Here is a 15,698-nt window from a genome sequence, read left to right on the forward strand (position 1 = left end):
CCCTTCGCATGTCCGCTGGGTCCGCGAGGTGCTTTACAATCTCAAACTTGAGAGGCTTAGGTACTCACTTCATGGCTCACTCAGGGTGTTTCATGAGACCTGGAGCCCTTTCCTGCAATATGTGGACTCCTTGACATTTCCTCACAATCTGGAGGCTGACTGAGCACCAGTGCAACAAAAAGCCACTGCTGTTACCCTGGTTTTCTCACTTATTACTACGTATTTAATTACCTTTTTTTTTTTTTATTTTATTTATTTATTTATTTTTTATTTCTGGACGTATTTCTTATTTAAAATAAAAAAAAAAAAAAGCCCAAGTGGTTTGTGTTTTTTATTTATTTACTTTTTTTTTTTTTTTTTTTTTTTTTTTTTTTTTTTTTTTTGTCTGACTTGGCCTCTGGGGGTTGTTGACGGGGGTGGGTGGGACGGGTTGACATGTGAGTGTTTATTTTTACACATTGCCTTTTTTACATTTCATTTTACACTCTGTATGTCTGTTTAATACAGAAAATGTTCAATAAACAAAGTTATAAAAAAAAAAAAAAAAAGCCAAGGCAAGACTACTTTTCAAAGTTTATAGCAGAAAACCAGTCAAAGCCAAAAATCCTCTTTGCCACAATTGATAAAATAATAAACCCAACCTCTGGCCCACCATCCAACTTTGACAGTAAAACCTGTGAGGAGTTTGCAGTCCACTTCACCACTAAGATAGATGACATTAGATCATCTATCCTACAGGGATGGAATCAACGACCCTGTGTTGACCTTTCTACTGCTTGTCCTCCTATCAGTGAGAAAACGCTCGACAGTTTTGTCTTGATTGACGCTGCAGCACTCAGAGAAGTGATGTCCCAAATGAAAACAAAAAAGTGTTCTCTTGATCCCATCCCCACCTCACTTTTTAAGTCAGTTTTCACATCGTGTGAGGAGGAATTACTAAATATCTTGAACTGCTCTCTTCAGACTGGAGTCTTCCCTGCAACCCTAAAGACAGCTATAGTGAGGCCCAGTCTGAAGAAGAGTGGTTTAGATATATCCGATCTAAACAACTACCAGCCGGTATCCAACCTGTCATTTTTAAGTAAAATTTTAGAAAAGCTTGTTTTTACTCAACTGAATGATATTATTAATGAAAATAACATTTTAGAAAAGTTTCAATCTGGTTTTAGATCTCATCACTCAACAGAGATGGCACTTGTCAGGGTCTTAAATGATCTCAGGTCCAATGCTGACATGAAGAAAGTATCTGTTTTAGTCTTACTGGACCTGAGTGCAGCCTTTGACACAGTTGACCACTCAATCCTTTTAAACAGACTTCATGACATGGTTGGAATTACCGGGACAGCTTTTAGTTGGTTTAAATCCTACCTTACAAACAGAGATTTTATTGTTAATTTAAATGATTTATCATCTGAAAGGCACACACTGACTTGTGGGGTGCCTCAAGGCTCCATCCTGGGTCCCATACTTTTTAATCTTTACATGCTTCCACTCGGGGATGTCATCAGGACACACGGCATTAAATTTCATAGCTATGCCGATGACACACAACTATTTGTAGCCGTTTCTCCTGATGACACTGGACCCCTGGATAGCCTTTTAAACTGTATTTTAGATATTAAAATGTGGATGGGAGAGAACTTTTTGCAGCTCAATCAGGACAAGACTGAAGTCTTGGTTATCGGTTCTGAAGCTGAGAGAGATAGGGTCCAATTTTATCTGTCAACCCACTTTATGAAAATATGTGATACAGTAAGGAACCTCGGTGTGATTTTAGATGCAGATCTTAGCTTTGAAAAACACGTCAATCAAGTAACCAAGACTGCATTTTACCATCTCAGAAATATCGCCCAAGTGAGAACCTTTCTCTCTAGAGCCAGTGCTGAAATCTTAATTCATGCTTTTATTTCATCAAGATTAGATTACTGTAATGCCCTCTTTTCTGGGGTAAAGAAAACCACTCTCAATCGCCTGCAGCTCGTCCAGAACTCTGCTGCACGCCTTCTAAAGAGAACCAGGAAGAGGGAGCACATTACACCGATCTTAAAATCTTTGCACTGGCTCCCTGTCAGCTTCAGGATTGATTTTATGATTCTTTTAATAGTTTTTAAGACTGTCCATGGCCTAGGTCCTTCTTTTATATCAGATTTGCTTTTAGATTATGAACCTCCCAGAGCCCTAAGATCCTCAGGCGCGGGCCTGCTGATGGTCCCTAGAGTCAAGACAAAAAACCACGGCGAGGCCTCGTTTAGACACTACGGACCTCGTCTGTGGAACAGCCTGCCTGAGGATGTGAGGACCTCATCCTCTGTTGAGGTTTTTAAAAAGAAACTAAAGACTCATCTCTTTAACTTAGCTTTTAATTAGATCTTATATGTGGTATTTTTACTCTTATATTTTATATGCTGTTTTATCAAATATTTATTTGTTTAATGTCTTTTAGTCTTTTTATATTCTAACTTATTCTAATTTATATTTTAGACTTTTTTAGGCACTAAATCACCTTATCTTATTTTAATTAATATTTGCATATTTTACCTGTTTTTATATTTTAACTTTCTTATTTTATTACGTTTACATTTTAGACTGTTTTGAGTGTTTTCTCACCTTTGGCCGGGGTGATAGTGTTCGGGCTCGAAGAGATTCTGTCCATGCTTGCCCTCTGGCACCTCTTGTTCCGACTCCCCGGGCTGCCGGGCCTGGTGCGCCCACGTTTGGTGCTCTGGGCCTGGGGGTTGGGGGTCTCTGGGGTGGGGGGTGCTGGGGATGAGTTGTGCTTGTGTTGCTTAAATGCTGACACCCCGGCCAACAGGAGGACAGGGCGGACGGCGCCTTCTGGGTTCTCTTTTCTTAAGCTCTGTTATTTCTCTTTTACTTGTGCTTGTTTTTGTGTGTTTTATTTTGAGGGGCTTATTTATTATTTTACTTCATGTGTGGGGATTGTTTTTATTGTATTCTTGTTTGTTTTTTTATGGAAAGCACCTTGAGCTGTCTGTTTGACATGAAAGGTGCTTTATAAATAAAATTAATTTGAATTTGAATTTGAATTTGGGGAGCACAGTTTTAAGACGTGCTTGGTCGAAATCCCCAGCAATGATCAAGAGTCCATCAGGGTAGGCGAGCTGTTGCTTGTTGATGATAGTTAGCAGTAGGTTGAGAGCCGTGCTAGTGTTAGCATCTGGTGGTATGTAAACAGCTAGCACTAGAACAGCTGTGAATTCCCTCGGGAGATAGAAGGGCCTGCATAAGATGGCTACAGCCTCCAATTTCGGAGAGCAGTGGCTCTCAGTGATCCTGCTGTTGCTACACCACTCATTGTGCACATAAACACAAATCCCCCCTCCTCTGCTCTTACCGGAGCTGTGATCTCTATCCTGACGATGTAGCGTGCGTCCCGCTAGCTCAATCGCGGTGTCGGGGATACGTGGTTGTAGCCATGATTTGGTGATGATAATCAGACTGCAGTTCCTTGTGAAGCTGTTTTTGGCTGTTAATAGTTCCAGTTCGTCCATCTTGTTGATGATGGAGCTCGCATTTGAGAGGAGGCGGCTTGGAATTGCGGGTCTGTGTGGTTGTTTACGTAGTTTAGCCTCTGGGCCAGCCCGGCAGCTTCGCTTCTGCTTCCTCTCTCTCCTCCGCCTTCGTCGCTTGCCGGGTGGGCTTACCATCCACGGAGACCCCGGTAGCCTCGCTTTTTTCTTTGGGATGTTGTGGCGCTGCTGAAAGTTCTTTGTTACCGACTGGGTTTGTCTCAGCCCAAGGTCTATCAGGTACTGGCGGTAGTATTTAAAATCGGCGTAGCAAAAATCCAAAAGTAAATAAAACACAAATAGAACAAAATGCCATGCTGGAGAGCTGAGAGCCGCTGCACTCGCGCGCCGCCATCGCCAAAAAAATGTCATGTTCTCCACTTGACATCTAAAATACGAGTAAGTGGAAGTTCAACTGCTGTAGGATTGCTTAGGTTTTGAGAAACCAAAACCCTTCAAAAATCCACTGATCTGCTTGACAGATCTGATTTGAAGAGGCCGTGTTTCTGTGGTCATGTGACTTAACATGCTTCAAACAGCACTAGGAAAACTTCGGGTTAATTTGCTCAAGAACGTTCAAGCAGCCATGTTATTTTTAGCTTAGTTGCTATGGACTGTTCTAAAAGTTTTTACATTAATTTTATCACTTGAACTAATGGAATGAAAATTTGAGGTCTTAGTTGAGCATTGCAGATGATTTTGCCTCTGCTTGATTCTCCTTACTGGCTTAATGTGAGCCCTTTAACCAGTTTCATAGAAATTGGACTAAAGGTTTAGGATAAAATATTAAGAGTTCAAACTAGAAAACGTGAGTTGATGCTCTGTCTGGCCAAAGCAATGGAAAAATAGAATCCTCCACTTGAAGAAAATCAAATGAACAGATGTTTAGGGCCAATGATGAGATTCAAAGTTGTACATTTGCAACTTTCTTGTAAATGGCCAAGATTAATGTTTAAGTGAGCATACAGTGCAGCAAGTGAATGCCATGCAGATGGAATGACTAAACACATTGTGATCTGGATGTTTCTTACAAGTGTTTCAAAGCCCCTTTTACAGGTTTTTTTATTCATTTTGCTAAACTTCTAGGACAAGTTTCAATTAAATTTGGCTCCAGGTTCTGGGTGGGACTACTGGTGCCGAGTAAGCTGGTCCCCATTTGTTGATTGTCAACTCCATTTTACAATCCCAACATTACCGGTGCAACAAATCTGAGCTACACCCACTCAGTGCTACTTACTGTCTGAAGCAACAAAACTTGTCACTACATTTTAGTCTGGAAAGTGATTCCATGTTTGAGGCAGGTTTATAAAAAAAAAAAAAAAAAAAAAGAAAAAAAAAAAAAAAAAAAAAAAAAAAAAACCCTCCACAGACAGGTAAATCCAAGTTTCCAGAGCTGTTTTTATTACAAACTTAAGCATCCAAGTTCCAAATGAGGCTGAATGTGCTCATGTCCACCATGTTGATGAGCCTCAAGATCTCTGGGGTTGACCATGGAAGACCTTCTGCTGAAGCTGCTGCTGCTGTTGAGGACCTTGGTCTTCAGAAACATGCTCCTTCAAGTAGTGGACGGATTGGTAGTAGTCTTTGCCCTTTTCATGGTTCTGGCTGAAGGTGGTGTAGGTGCCAGGAGGGTACAGACCATACAGGAGCCTGTAGTCAAAACCAGGATAAGGAGAAGCCAGGAAGCCACCAAGTCCTTGGCCTGGAACAAGCACGCTGGTGAAAGCAGCTCCAGGCTGCGCCGCCTCAGCCGGGTAACCAAACTCTTCCGTCTGCTGCTGGTAGTTGCCAAGTTCAGCTTCCTTCACAATATTGGAAGTCTCTCCAGACTGGAGGACAGGGCCAGCTGGAGGGGCAGGGACTGGTGGCAGGAAGTCACTGGAGCCCACAGCCTGGGCATCAGCTGCTGCTTGCTCAGAGAAAGATGGAGGAGCAACAGCCCACTGGGTTTCTGGACAAACAAGACACTTGTCAGAAAGGGGAGGATTCATGGAGAACAACATTCACAGCAGCTTTTTAGAGGAGTCACCTGGCAGAGCAGCTTGAGCAGGTCCTGGCTGTGTGGAACCAGCTCCTTCATGCAGCACAAACACAGGGGAAGCAGAGCCAACCATTGCTGGGCCCGTCTGAACAAACTGGGAGAAACCAGGAGCCTGCACAGGGACCTGAACTGCCTCAGAGACTCCTGCTGCAGGAACACCGGAAAACACAGGAACAGTAGATCCTGTCTGAACAGCCACAGGGTATCCTGCCACAGCAGAGCTCAAGCTGCTGCCTGATGGAACCATGGGAACAAACTGAGGGACACCAGGATTCTGCACAAACACTGGAACTGGCTGAGAGACGCCGCTTGAATGAGAGCTGTAATGCACAGGAGCAGAGCGGCTCATCTGAGCTCCTCTGTGGGAAGCAAAGTTAGTTGCTGCTTTTTGGTCACCACTGCCATGATCTGTGGATTTGGAGCCTGAAAGCAGAAAGAGCACAAGTTCTGAAGAAGATCAACAAAACATCCTTGTTGATGGGTCAGCAAAAGGGAATGAAATGATCACCTTTGGCAGGAAAACCACATGATGGAACAACCAGAAGAACAAAAAGGGAAAACCTGAAAAAAGAAAACAAATTAAAAATAGAAAACATTAGCGAGCTTACAACAAGCCTCAAACTACTTCAAAAGAGACTCATGTCATACCCCAGGAAAACCCTTGCTGTCGCCATCATTAAGGCCATAGAAAGGCTCATAGGTGAAGGTTTATCAATGTTAGCAGGGACCAGTCCAGACCAATCAGAGCTTAACGGGTTAACAACAGACAGCTGCTGGGCACAAACTCTCAGGAAGAGACTAACAGACCTTTGCACTGTCATTGTTTCTACACTGCCATTCAGCCATCCTTTGATGCAGGAACAGTCATACAACTTTTGTCACCATCCACTTACTCCTTGGTACCTTCTCCCTCCGTGTCATCCTAGCCAGCACTTATGTTCTCCTCTTTACTAAACTGTAACTGTAACAGTTAGGGTACTGTTAAGGAAAAAACCTTGCACCGCTGTATCTCTCTGAGCTGTTACATGTATATTGTCCACGTCGAGTCCTAAGATCTGAAGATCAAATGCTTTTAATAGTTCCCAGGACTCGGCTTGTGACTCGGGGAGACAGAACCTTTTCAGTTGCAGGTCCTAAACTAAGGAAATGCTCTCCCCTTCTCTGTGAGGTCTGCCAGAACCGTCAGTGATTTTAAGTCACTTTTAAAAACTCATCTTTTTAGCCAGGCTTTTAACTCCAGTGAGCGGATTTAGTGGGTCAGCTTGTCAATTTTATTCTTTTACTGTTTTATTGCTTTTATTGATTCTTTATTGTATCATATTGTCTCTGATTTTATGTTAAGCACTTTGGTTGCTTCTGCTTAAAAACTGCTATACAAATAATAAATTGATTGATTGATTGAAAACAAAATCAAATTTCACTATGTCTGTGAAGAAACTGGATTCTCTAGAAAGGACTGTATTAAATTTTAGGTTCGTACCCCGTCAGTTTCTTACACACAGAAATAATGAATAATGACTCAGAGACAAAACTTATCTTTTGTGGAGGTTTTACTTCGCACAAACACGAAGGGGACAGACAGATGAACATGGTGCATTCAAAGTCCGAACCAACGGATATTATACCAACGGATATTATACCAACCCCATCAGGGATGGGGTTGGTATAAAAACCCTGGATTTGCATATTCAGAAGATCGTCCGATGGACCCCGTGTGAACATCACGCCCACAGGTTACTGCTGGAGAGAAGCTCCAAGGCTAAAGTGAAGATAAGTCTGAGGCCTGCTCAGCAGATCACACAGTCACAGAAAAGAGGGAGTATGAGAAGAAACTGTTAGAACAATAGTTTGGCTGTGCTTTCTTCAAATGTAATATAATTTTGAGATGACAATACATGCTCAGTGAATTAAGTTTAAACCATTAGTGTGATAAAAGTTAAAGGCAGTGTGACTCTTCTCATGACAACACAGGTCGGTTTACAACGGGCGTTTATTTGTACTTCTGCAGGTCATCACACTTCTTGTGGGACATTGCGTGCCTTCGCTTTCATTGCGCCTTCATTACGCCTTCATTACGCCGTGAAAACTATAACAAAACATTATACACGTTTCAGGAGAAATGAACAATACAAAATAACACAAAAACAAGCATAACAAATACCTCGTTTCCGCTTGTCAAGAAAAAGAGTCTCTTTGAGTCCAAAGTAATCTTTTTTGCAGCTCTTTCTCCCAGCTTGAACTCTTAATTGCTGCAACCTCGTGAGCAAAAGACGTGCTCACCTGCGGCCAACATAAAAGGCTCAAATTCTCGCGAGAATAATACAATTCTTCTGAACAAAATCAAACAAAATTCACTGTACACTCCAAAGGAATAAAAATTAAATCACCAATTATTAAACGTAATATATAATAATTTATATAATATATAAATTTCAGCTGCATTTACACTCCCACCAAAATCACTCCTATGAAGAATAAATGGGATTTTCATGTCAAACCACTACTGCTTTGGTTACTCACTCTGCTTCTACAAGCGTTACAACCTTATGAACAGGTCTATCTAAATGCAGTAGTCTAGTGTGTGAATTTCCTTTATTCTGTGTAGTCTCACTGACAAGTAGAGTTAACTTTCGTACGATGCCATCTTGACTAGGATAGGTTTGTAAGACTCTAGCAAGCTTCCACTCATTTCTTGGTGTGCTTTCATCTTGTAGAATCACAATATCATTCACTTTCAGGTTTCGTGTTGAGTTTTGCCATTTCTGACGTTGTTGAAGGTTTAGCAAATACTCTCGCTTCCATCTTTGCCAAAATTCATTGGCCAGGAATTGCACTCTTCTCCATCTTTTATGCAGATATAAATCTTCTCTGCAAAACTGTCCAGGAGGAGGCAGTATGACTGAAGATTTCATAGTCAGTATATGGTTTGGTGTAAGAGGCTCTGGTCCGGTGGGATCATTCAGGTGCTCCACAGTTAATGGTCTGCTGTTGATTATAGCCATTGTTTCATAGAGAAAAGTTCTCAGAGATGTAGTGTCAAGTCTGGTTCCTGTCTTGTCAAGCATGACTGCAAGAATACTTCGGATCGTTCTTATTTGGCGCTCCCAAACTCCACCCATGTGACTTGAAGATGGGAAATTTGCCACAAACTCACAACCAAGAGCCCTTTGACGTTCTGGGTCCACTTTCTTGAGCAACTCAGAAAACTCCTTTCTGGCTCCCATGAAATTGGTGCCTTGATCACACCTTAGTTGGCGAACTGGTCCTCTGATTGCCACAAAGGTTCGAAATGCATTTATGAAAGCATCAGTCGTCATATCATCCAGTGTCTCAATATGAACAGCTCTCGAGCACAAGCAAGTAAACAAGAGGCCATATCTTTTTAATTCTTTCCTTCCATCCTTTACTATAAAGGGACCAAAACAGTCAAGGCCACAATATGTAAAAGGAGGGGTTGTTTCCGTCCGCTCTCTTGGCAGATCAGCCATCTTCTGAACTTCTGTATTTCTCCTGTATCTCCTACATTTCACACATTTGTAAATATGTGAGGAGACCATGTTTCCACATCCAATTATCCATATCCCATTTGCTCGCAGTTCATTCATGGTCATTCCTCTGCCCTGGTGACAAACACGCTCATGATAGTGCTTCACAAGCAAGGATGATACATGAGACTTTTTGGGAAGTATAGCTGGATGTTTTACACTATAGTCCAGGGTTGATCTGGAAAGCCTTCCTCCAACTCTGAGGACTCCGTCGTCATCAAGAAAAACATTTAAACGGTGTAATTGATTGTGTTTGTTAAGAGAGTTGACTTTTCCTTGTTTTAATTTCCTTATGTCTTCTGCGAAGGCTTCTCTTTGTTCCAACTTAATTATAAGCAGTTCGGCTTGTCGCCTTTCCTCAAGACTGCTTGTCTCATTTGATCTTGGTTGTACTCCCTTACGTTCTTGGACAAATCTTCTCAGCCTGGCAACAGCTTTCACAACTCTAGACCAGTCTGAAAACTTGGTGAAGCGGCTCAGAACTGAACCCGTTTCTGTTTTCACAGTGTTGACACAAGACTTGCGAAGCTCTGGGTCGGATATTTCCAAAACTCCCACCATCTCCTCTTCACCAACTTGCATTTCAAGTGTCTGTTGCCAGAGATAATCTGGACCCGTTAGCCAGTTAGATTCTCTTAACTGTGATGCAGTTAACCCCCTTGAGGCATGGTCAGCTGGATTGTTTTCTCAACTGACATAATGCCATTGCTTTGGTTCTGAGCTCGACCTAATGCGCTGAATGCGGTTGGCTACAAAGGTGTGGAACCTCTTTGCATCATTGTTCACATATGCAAGAACAACCTTTGAGTCTGTCCAGAAGTACACATCCAAATTTTCAATCTCAAGTTCCTCTTTGACAGTATCACTGTTCCGAACTGAGGTTACTGCCGCTGACAGCTCCAGTCTTGGTATGGTGATCTGCTTGGTGGGGGCCACCCTTGCCTTTCCCATTACAAGTGAACAACACACCTTTCCTGATTCACTTACTGCTCGGAGATATGAACAGGATCCGTATCCATTACAACTTGAATCTGAAAAGTTGTGGAGTTCATACTGTATGAACTTGCCAAAGCTTGAAGATATGTAGCACCTTGGTATCCTGATTGTTGGCAGTTGGGATAAGTCTCTCAGCCATGACTCCCATCGAGACTTGATTTGCTCTGGGAGGTCTTCGTCCCAGCTCACTTTCTCTTTACAGAGCTTTTGAAGAATTTGCTTCCCAAGCAATATGTAAGGAGCTACAAATCCCAAGGGATCAAAGACTGAAGCAACTGTTGAAAGAACTCCTCTTCTTGTCATGGGCTTGTCCTTGACAATAACTCTGAACTGGAATTCATCAACTTCAACACACCACTGGACACCTAAAGCACGCTCGATGTAAAGTTCACCAAGAGCCATGTTTATATCTTCACTCTGTGCACGTTCTGCAGGTGGTATTGCAGCACAGACTTCTGGATGGTTAGAGACAAACTTGTGGAGACGAAGATTCCCAGTTTTACATAGAGCTCTTGCCCCATTCACCAGATGTATAGCTTCAGCTGGAGTTTCACAGCTTATTAGGCCATCATCAACATAGAAGCTTCGTTGAATGAAAGTGATAGCCTCTTCGCTAAAGGTTCCGTGGCCCTGTGATGCCAAATATTTGAGTCCAAAATTAGAACAGCCTGGAGATGAGGCAGCTCCAAACAGGTGTACTCTCATTCTATACACTGCAGGTTCGGAGCTTAGATTTCCATTTTCCCACCACAAGAACCTGAGGTAGTCTTGATGGTCACTTAAAACATGAAATTGATGGAACATCCGTTCAACATCACACATGATAGCTATTGGACCTTTTCTGAACCGGCAAAGCACACCAACTAAGGTGTTTGTGAGATCTGGCCCAGTAAGAAGATGGTCATTTAGAGAGGCATCTTTGTATCTAGCTGAGCAGTCAAACACCACACGGATCTTACTTGGCTTGTGTGGATGGTAAACCCCATGGTGTGGAATGTACCATACAGGCTGGTTATCCAACTCAGAATGTGGAACCTTTTCAGCATCTCCTCTTGATATTATGTCATTCATAAAATGAACATAATCTTTGAAGTACTGTTCATTCTTTCGCAGCCGTCGCTCTAATGAGGCTAACCTGTGCAGTGCATAACTTTTGTTATCTGGAAGCTCAGGCTTGTCCTCCCTGAATGGCAGTGGGAGTTCATAGTGGCCATCTTCTTTCTGCCTGATGCCTGCCTTTACCTTTGACAAGAAGAGAAGGTCATCTTGAGAGACTTGATTAACATCTGATGCTTGATCTGAGAAATCTGACTCTAATGCTCTGATAATTTCTGTTGAAGTGATTTCTCTTATTTGAGTTTGACATACAAAGCTTACTTCTCTCCTGAGTTCAACTGATGACTGTGCAGACGGTGTTACTTGGCAGACTATTATTCTGTGGCTGACTCCTATAGAGTCAACGCAATCACTTGAGGATTGTGAGCAGCCAACAATGCTCCAGCCCAGATCAGTTCGTTGACCATATGGCTGAGTTTCTTTACCAGGCAGAATCTCCTTTGGTTGAAGGGCTTGGTGGCAGTTATACCCAATAAGAAGGCCGACTTCACAAGACAGCAAAGGTGGGATCTTGTCAGCCAACTTTTCCAGATGAGTCCACTTTAGAGCAGTAGCTGATGTTGGGATGTGTGATCTATTTGCTGGAATATATTCTCGTGTGAAGACTGGTGGCAGTGAGATTCTTCTTTCCAAGTTGTATCCTCTTACTTGTAGGTTTGTTAGCCTTTGACATGAAATACTTGCTAACTTGGATGACATTGTGGACAAACGCAGACTTACATTTTCCTTGTGGGTGTTGAGATCTTGTGCTACTTCATCTAAAATGAAAGTAGTATCACTTTGGGTGTCTAATAATGCGTAAACAAGAATCTCTCGATCTGGTTCCTTTGAGGATGATACCCAAACTGGTACTATGGAGGAGGTTTGTGAAATTTGACTTTCTTGTATCACTCTGTTTGATGTTGCTGCTTCAGTGGTTTTCTTCGTGTTTTCATTTTCTGTTATTTTATCCTTTGGATTTTGAAGTGTTGACCTTTGCTGCTCTTTAAAGTCATCATTGTGCAAACAGGTGGGATGCTTCTTCTGACATTTTCCACATGTACTTCTTTTGTAGCACCTTTTTGACTGGTGGCCAGCCTTCAAACAGCCAAAACAGAGCTTTTCTGCTTGCACAAACTTAACACGGTCTTGCAAATTCTTTTCACAGAACTTTTTACATTCTGCGATGAAATGTCCTGAATGCTTACAAAATGCACATGGTGGGTTACTTCTTTCTGTTGTGTTTGTGAACAGAGTCTTAGCTTGAACTGGTATATATTTTGGTTGTTTGGGTTTTTCTCCTTCCACACTCTTTAATGCTTGTACTGAAAATACAGGATCACAAGCAAGATCTGCTTCTCTTGAGAGGAAGTCCACTAGTTCTTTAAACCTTGGATACGTGTGAAAGGTTTCTCTGGTTTCCATAACCTTGCGGTTCCAACTGGAAACTAACCAATCTGGAAGTTTGAGCAAGATCTTTTGGCACTCATTGCAGTCATTGAGAACTTCCAAGGTCTTTACATGTGACATAGCCTTTTCACAGCTCTGGAGGAAGTCTGCAAATTCTCTAAGTTCATGTGCATCCTTTGAACTTATTTTTGGCCAACTGTAGAGTTTATCCCTGAAAGACTTCCCTATGATGAATGGATCACCAAATCGTTTTTCCAAAATCTGCCACGCTGAGTCATATGCAGCCTCTGTTCCGAGCATGAAAAATCCTTCTACAGCCTTTTTTGCAGAACCGCCTACGTACCTTTGAAGGTAGAACAGCTTTTCATTCTTTGGTATATTTTTTTTGTCTATTAGTGTCTGAAAAGACACTTGCCAATCTTTGAATTTCAAAGGATTTCCAGTAAAAACTGCGGGCTCAGGTGTTGGAAGACGATTAGCACTTATGGCTTCTGCTAAAATACTAACAAAGTTTGCACTGTCTTGCATATGAGTCGTGGTTGTTAGGGGTGTCGTCATTTGGTATGTGATTGCTTGTGGAATAAATGGAGGACTTGAGGCATCAAGTGTTTGAACAGGGGCTGGAAAAGACTTAGGAATCACAGGAGGTCTTGGTCTTTGAAGCATAGATGATGACTTTGTCAAAGGAAATTTTTGAGAAGTACTTACTCTTTCAGTGTTACCTTGTATGAGGGAAACTTCTGCTTGGTCGTAGACTTCTACTCTAGCTTTAGCAGCATTTAGCTTTTTGACTTCTTCGAGTCGTTCAAGTTTTCTACGTTTGTCTTGTATAGCCTGAAGTCTAGCTTGTTTCTCTGATTCAAACTGAACAAGACGCTCCTTATCTTCAGCCTCCAGCCTTTGAAGTTCAACTGCTTCCTTTTCTTGTTCCTCCAACACTGCCAAAACCTCTTGACATGCAGCAGCTTCTGCAGCAGCTTCTCTTCTTTTAGCTGATTGGACACTTGAGTGAAAAGAATCACACTTTGACCTATCAGACATTGACTGAGATGACGAAACTGTTGAATTTAAGATTGATCCAACATCTGGCCAAGGTTCCTCATCTTCATCTGCTGGTGACCCTTGAAGCTGTCTTTTAGCCCTTTGGATAATAAATCTTGACAGTGACATACAGGTATCAACCTTGCGCCGCAGGTCTGACTCAGGCGTACATACTTGGCGCAGCTCATCGTACATTCCCTGTACAGCAGAAGAGGTAACTTGAAGGTCCTCAATTATTTCATTTAGCTCCTCCTTGGAAACTTTATCTGATAACATTTCTTTACTGATTCTTGCATGATATCTCCACTTTTCATATGTCATTTTGTACTTGCGTTCCATTGTTTTCAGTTTTTCTTTTTGGAGTTCTTCTCCTTTTTCAGTCAAGCTTCGAATTCTTTCACTTCTTCGTAGTGTTTTTGCTTCTTCTTCAGGAGTAAGGTGAACATTTTCAACTTGGGCAGATGGTTCAGCTTGCTCCTCTTGCTTGTGTGTTTGTGCATGTGACATCTTATCAAGTGAGTAAGTGTGCAAATATTTAGGAATATATATTTTAGACAATATTTTTAACTTGTTTAAATTTTCAAATGTAATAAGCTTATCTAAACATGAAAGTCAAATGATCTGTCACTAAATTAAATAAATGAAATTTAAAAACACTTCAAGCCTAAATTGCAATGGAAAAACATTTAAAATAACAATAATAATACTGATGAACTGTAGTATTAACTTTGCTTTCAAATATTTTAACCCCTTAAATGAACTTTTTCTTTTTTTTCTTTTTAAATAAGTCACAAAAACATTTTCTTGATATGTAACAATATAGTAGAAACGCCTTAGAATTCCAAAGATAACAAATAACTTATTTCCTTAGCTGCAACCTTTAAATCCCCTTTTTACACTATTTCTTTACTTTTTGGAAAATAACTTTCTGGGCTTCATTGGACGAGCTGCGCTTCCGACAGTCTTTTCATCTGCTTGCCTGCACGCGGTAAGGAAATGGGCGTCGGCTTCCTCGTGCCTCTCGGCTCTGCTTAGCGGGCTTCACGCTGCAGTCTCCTGTCTCCTCCCCGTGTGGAGCAGTCGAGTTTTCACTGTGACTCTTCTCATGACAACACAGGTCGGTTTACAACGGGCGTTTATTTGTACTTCTGCAGGTCATCACACTTCTTGTGGGACATTGCGTGCCTTCGCTTTCATTGCGCCTTCATTACGCCGTGAAAACTATAACAAAACATTATACACGTTTCAGGAGAAATGAACAATACAAAATAACACAAAAACAACCATAACAAATACCTCGTTTCCGCTTGTCAAGAAAAAGAGTCTCTTTGAGTCCAAAGTAATCTTTTTTTGCAGCTCTTTCTCCCAGCTTGAACTCTTAATTGCTGCAACCTCGTGAGCAAAAGACGTGCTCACCTGCGGCCAACATAAAAGGCTCAAATTCTCGCGAGAATAATACAATTCTTCTGAACAAAATCAAACAAAATTCACTGTACACTCCAAAGGAATAAAAATTAAATCACCAATTATTAAACGTTTCACAACCCATGAACTTCAATAAAATATATAAATTTCAGCTGCATTTACAGGCAGTTTCTAACTATTCTTCACAATGTCTCACACAAAATCTAATATATGAAGACAGTTTGACCCGGCTGGTTCCTAAACCAGGGTCTGGATCTTCTAACACACTAGGTTTCAGAACTTCTTTTTTTGTAATTCAAGGTAAACATTATTTAAACTGGTTGCATTTGTATCCAATGTTCCCTCTAATTTTTCACGAGTCTGAGCAAGCATACAAACTCCGTGAGCTGTCCCATGGACCAATGTGAGCAACATCAGACCTTCACACTAATGTCATGCTGACATAGCATTCGTCCAAGTTAAAGTTTGTTAAAAGAATCAAAATGATCGCATTTACATTTCTTTGTCTTTTATAACTTTATTTATTTAACATTTTTTTGTATTAAACAGACATACAGAGTGTATAATGAAATGTCAGAAAAAAGCAATGTGTAAAAAATAAACACTCGAATGTCA

The 15,698-nt window shown here is 41.3% G+C and overlaps 1 protein-coding gene and 2 long non-coding RNA genes across 3 annotated transcripts; all 3 read right to left on the bottom strand.

Moving 5' to 3' along the window:
* Positions 1 to 4,908: 4,908 nt before the first annotated feature.
* Positions 4,909 to 6,318, bottom strand: LOC105358552 (uncharacterized). The gene is made up of 4 exons (XM_023963521.2): positions 6,220 to 6,318; positions 6,080 to 6,132; positions 5,560 to 5,994; positions 4,909 to 5,481 (listed from the first exon to the last, which is right to left on the bottom strand). The coding sequence occupies exons 1-4, from the start codon at positions 6,267 to 6,269 to the stop codon at positions 5,000 to 5,002; spliced, it is 1,020 nt and encodes a 339-aa protein (XP_023819289.2). The 5' UTR covers positions 6,270 to 6,318; the 3' UTR covers positions 4,909 to 4,999.
* Positions 6,319 to 7,543: 1,225 nt separating this feature from the next.
* LOC111948797 (uncharacterized) lies at positions 7,544 to 7,855 on the bottom strand. The gene is made up of 2 exons (XR_013647763.1): positions 7,733 to 7,855; positions 7,544 to 7,657 (listed from the first exon to the last, which is right to left on the bottom strand). It is a non-coding gene; the product is annotated as an uncharacterized LOC111948797 (long non-coding RNA).
* A 6,921-nt stretch (positions 7,856 to 14,776) lies between these two features.
* On the bottom strand, positions 14,777 to 15,092 carry LOC111948801 (uncharacterized). Its single transcript, XR_002874794.2, has 2 exons — positions 14,955 to 15,092; positions 14,777 to 14,879 (listed from the first exon to the last, which is right to left on the bottom strand). It is a non-coding gene; the product is annotated as an uncharacterized LOC111948801 (long non-coding RNA).
* Positions 15,093 to 15,698: the final 606 nt, after the last annotated feature.

The sequence above is a fragment of the Oryzias latipes genome, chromosome 15, assembly GCF_053564925.1.
Source record: "Oryzias latipes strain Hd-rR chromosome 15, Olatipes_Hd-rR_3.1".
Classification (NCBI taxonomy): domain Eukaryota; kingdom Metazoa; phylum Chordata; class Actinopteri; order Beloniformes; family Adrianichthyidae; genus Oryzias; species Oryzias latipes.

Bases quoted from the DNA above. Each gene is read 5' to 3' on its own strand.
- LOC105358552 (XM_023963521.2), bottom strand. From the start codon at position 6,269: ATGAGCCTTTCTATGGCCTTAATGATGGCGACAGCAAGGGTTTTCCTG. The intron at 5,995-6,079 runs GTGATCATTTCA...TTCTGCTTTCAG, and splicing joins ATGTGGTTTTCCTGCCAAAG to GCTCCAAATCCACAGATCAT. The intron at 5,482-5,559 runs GTGACTCCTCTA...TTGTTTGTCCAG, and splicing joins TGCTCAAGCTGCTCTGCCAG to AAACCCAGTGGGCTGTTGCT.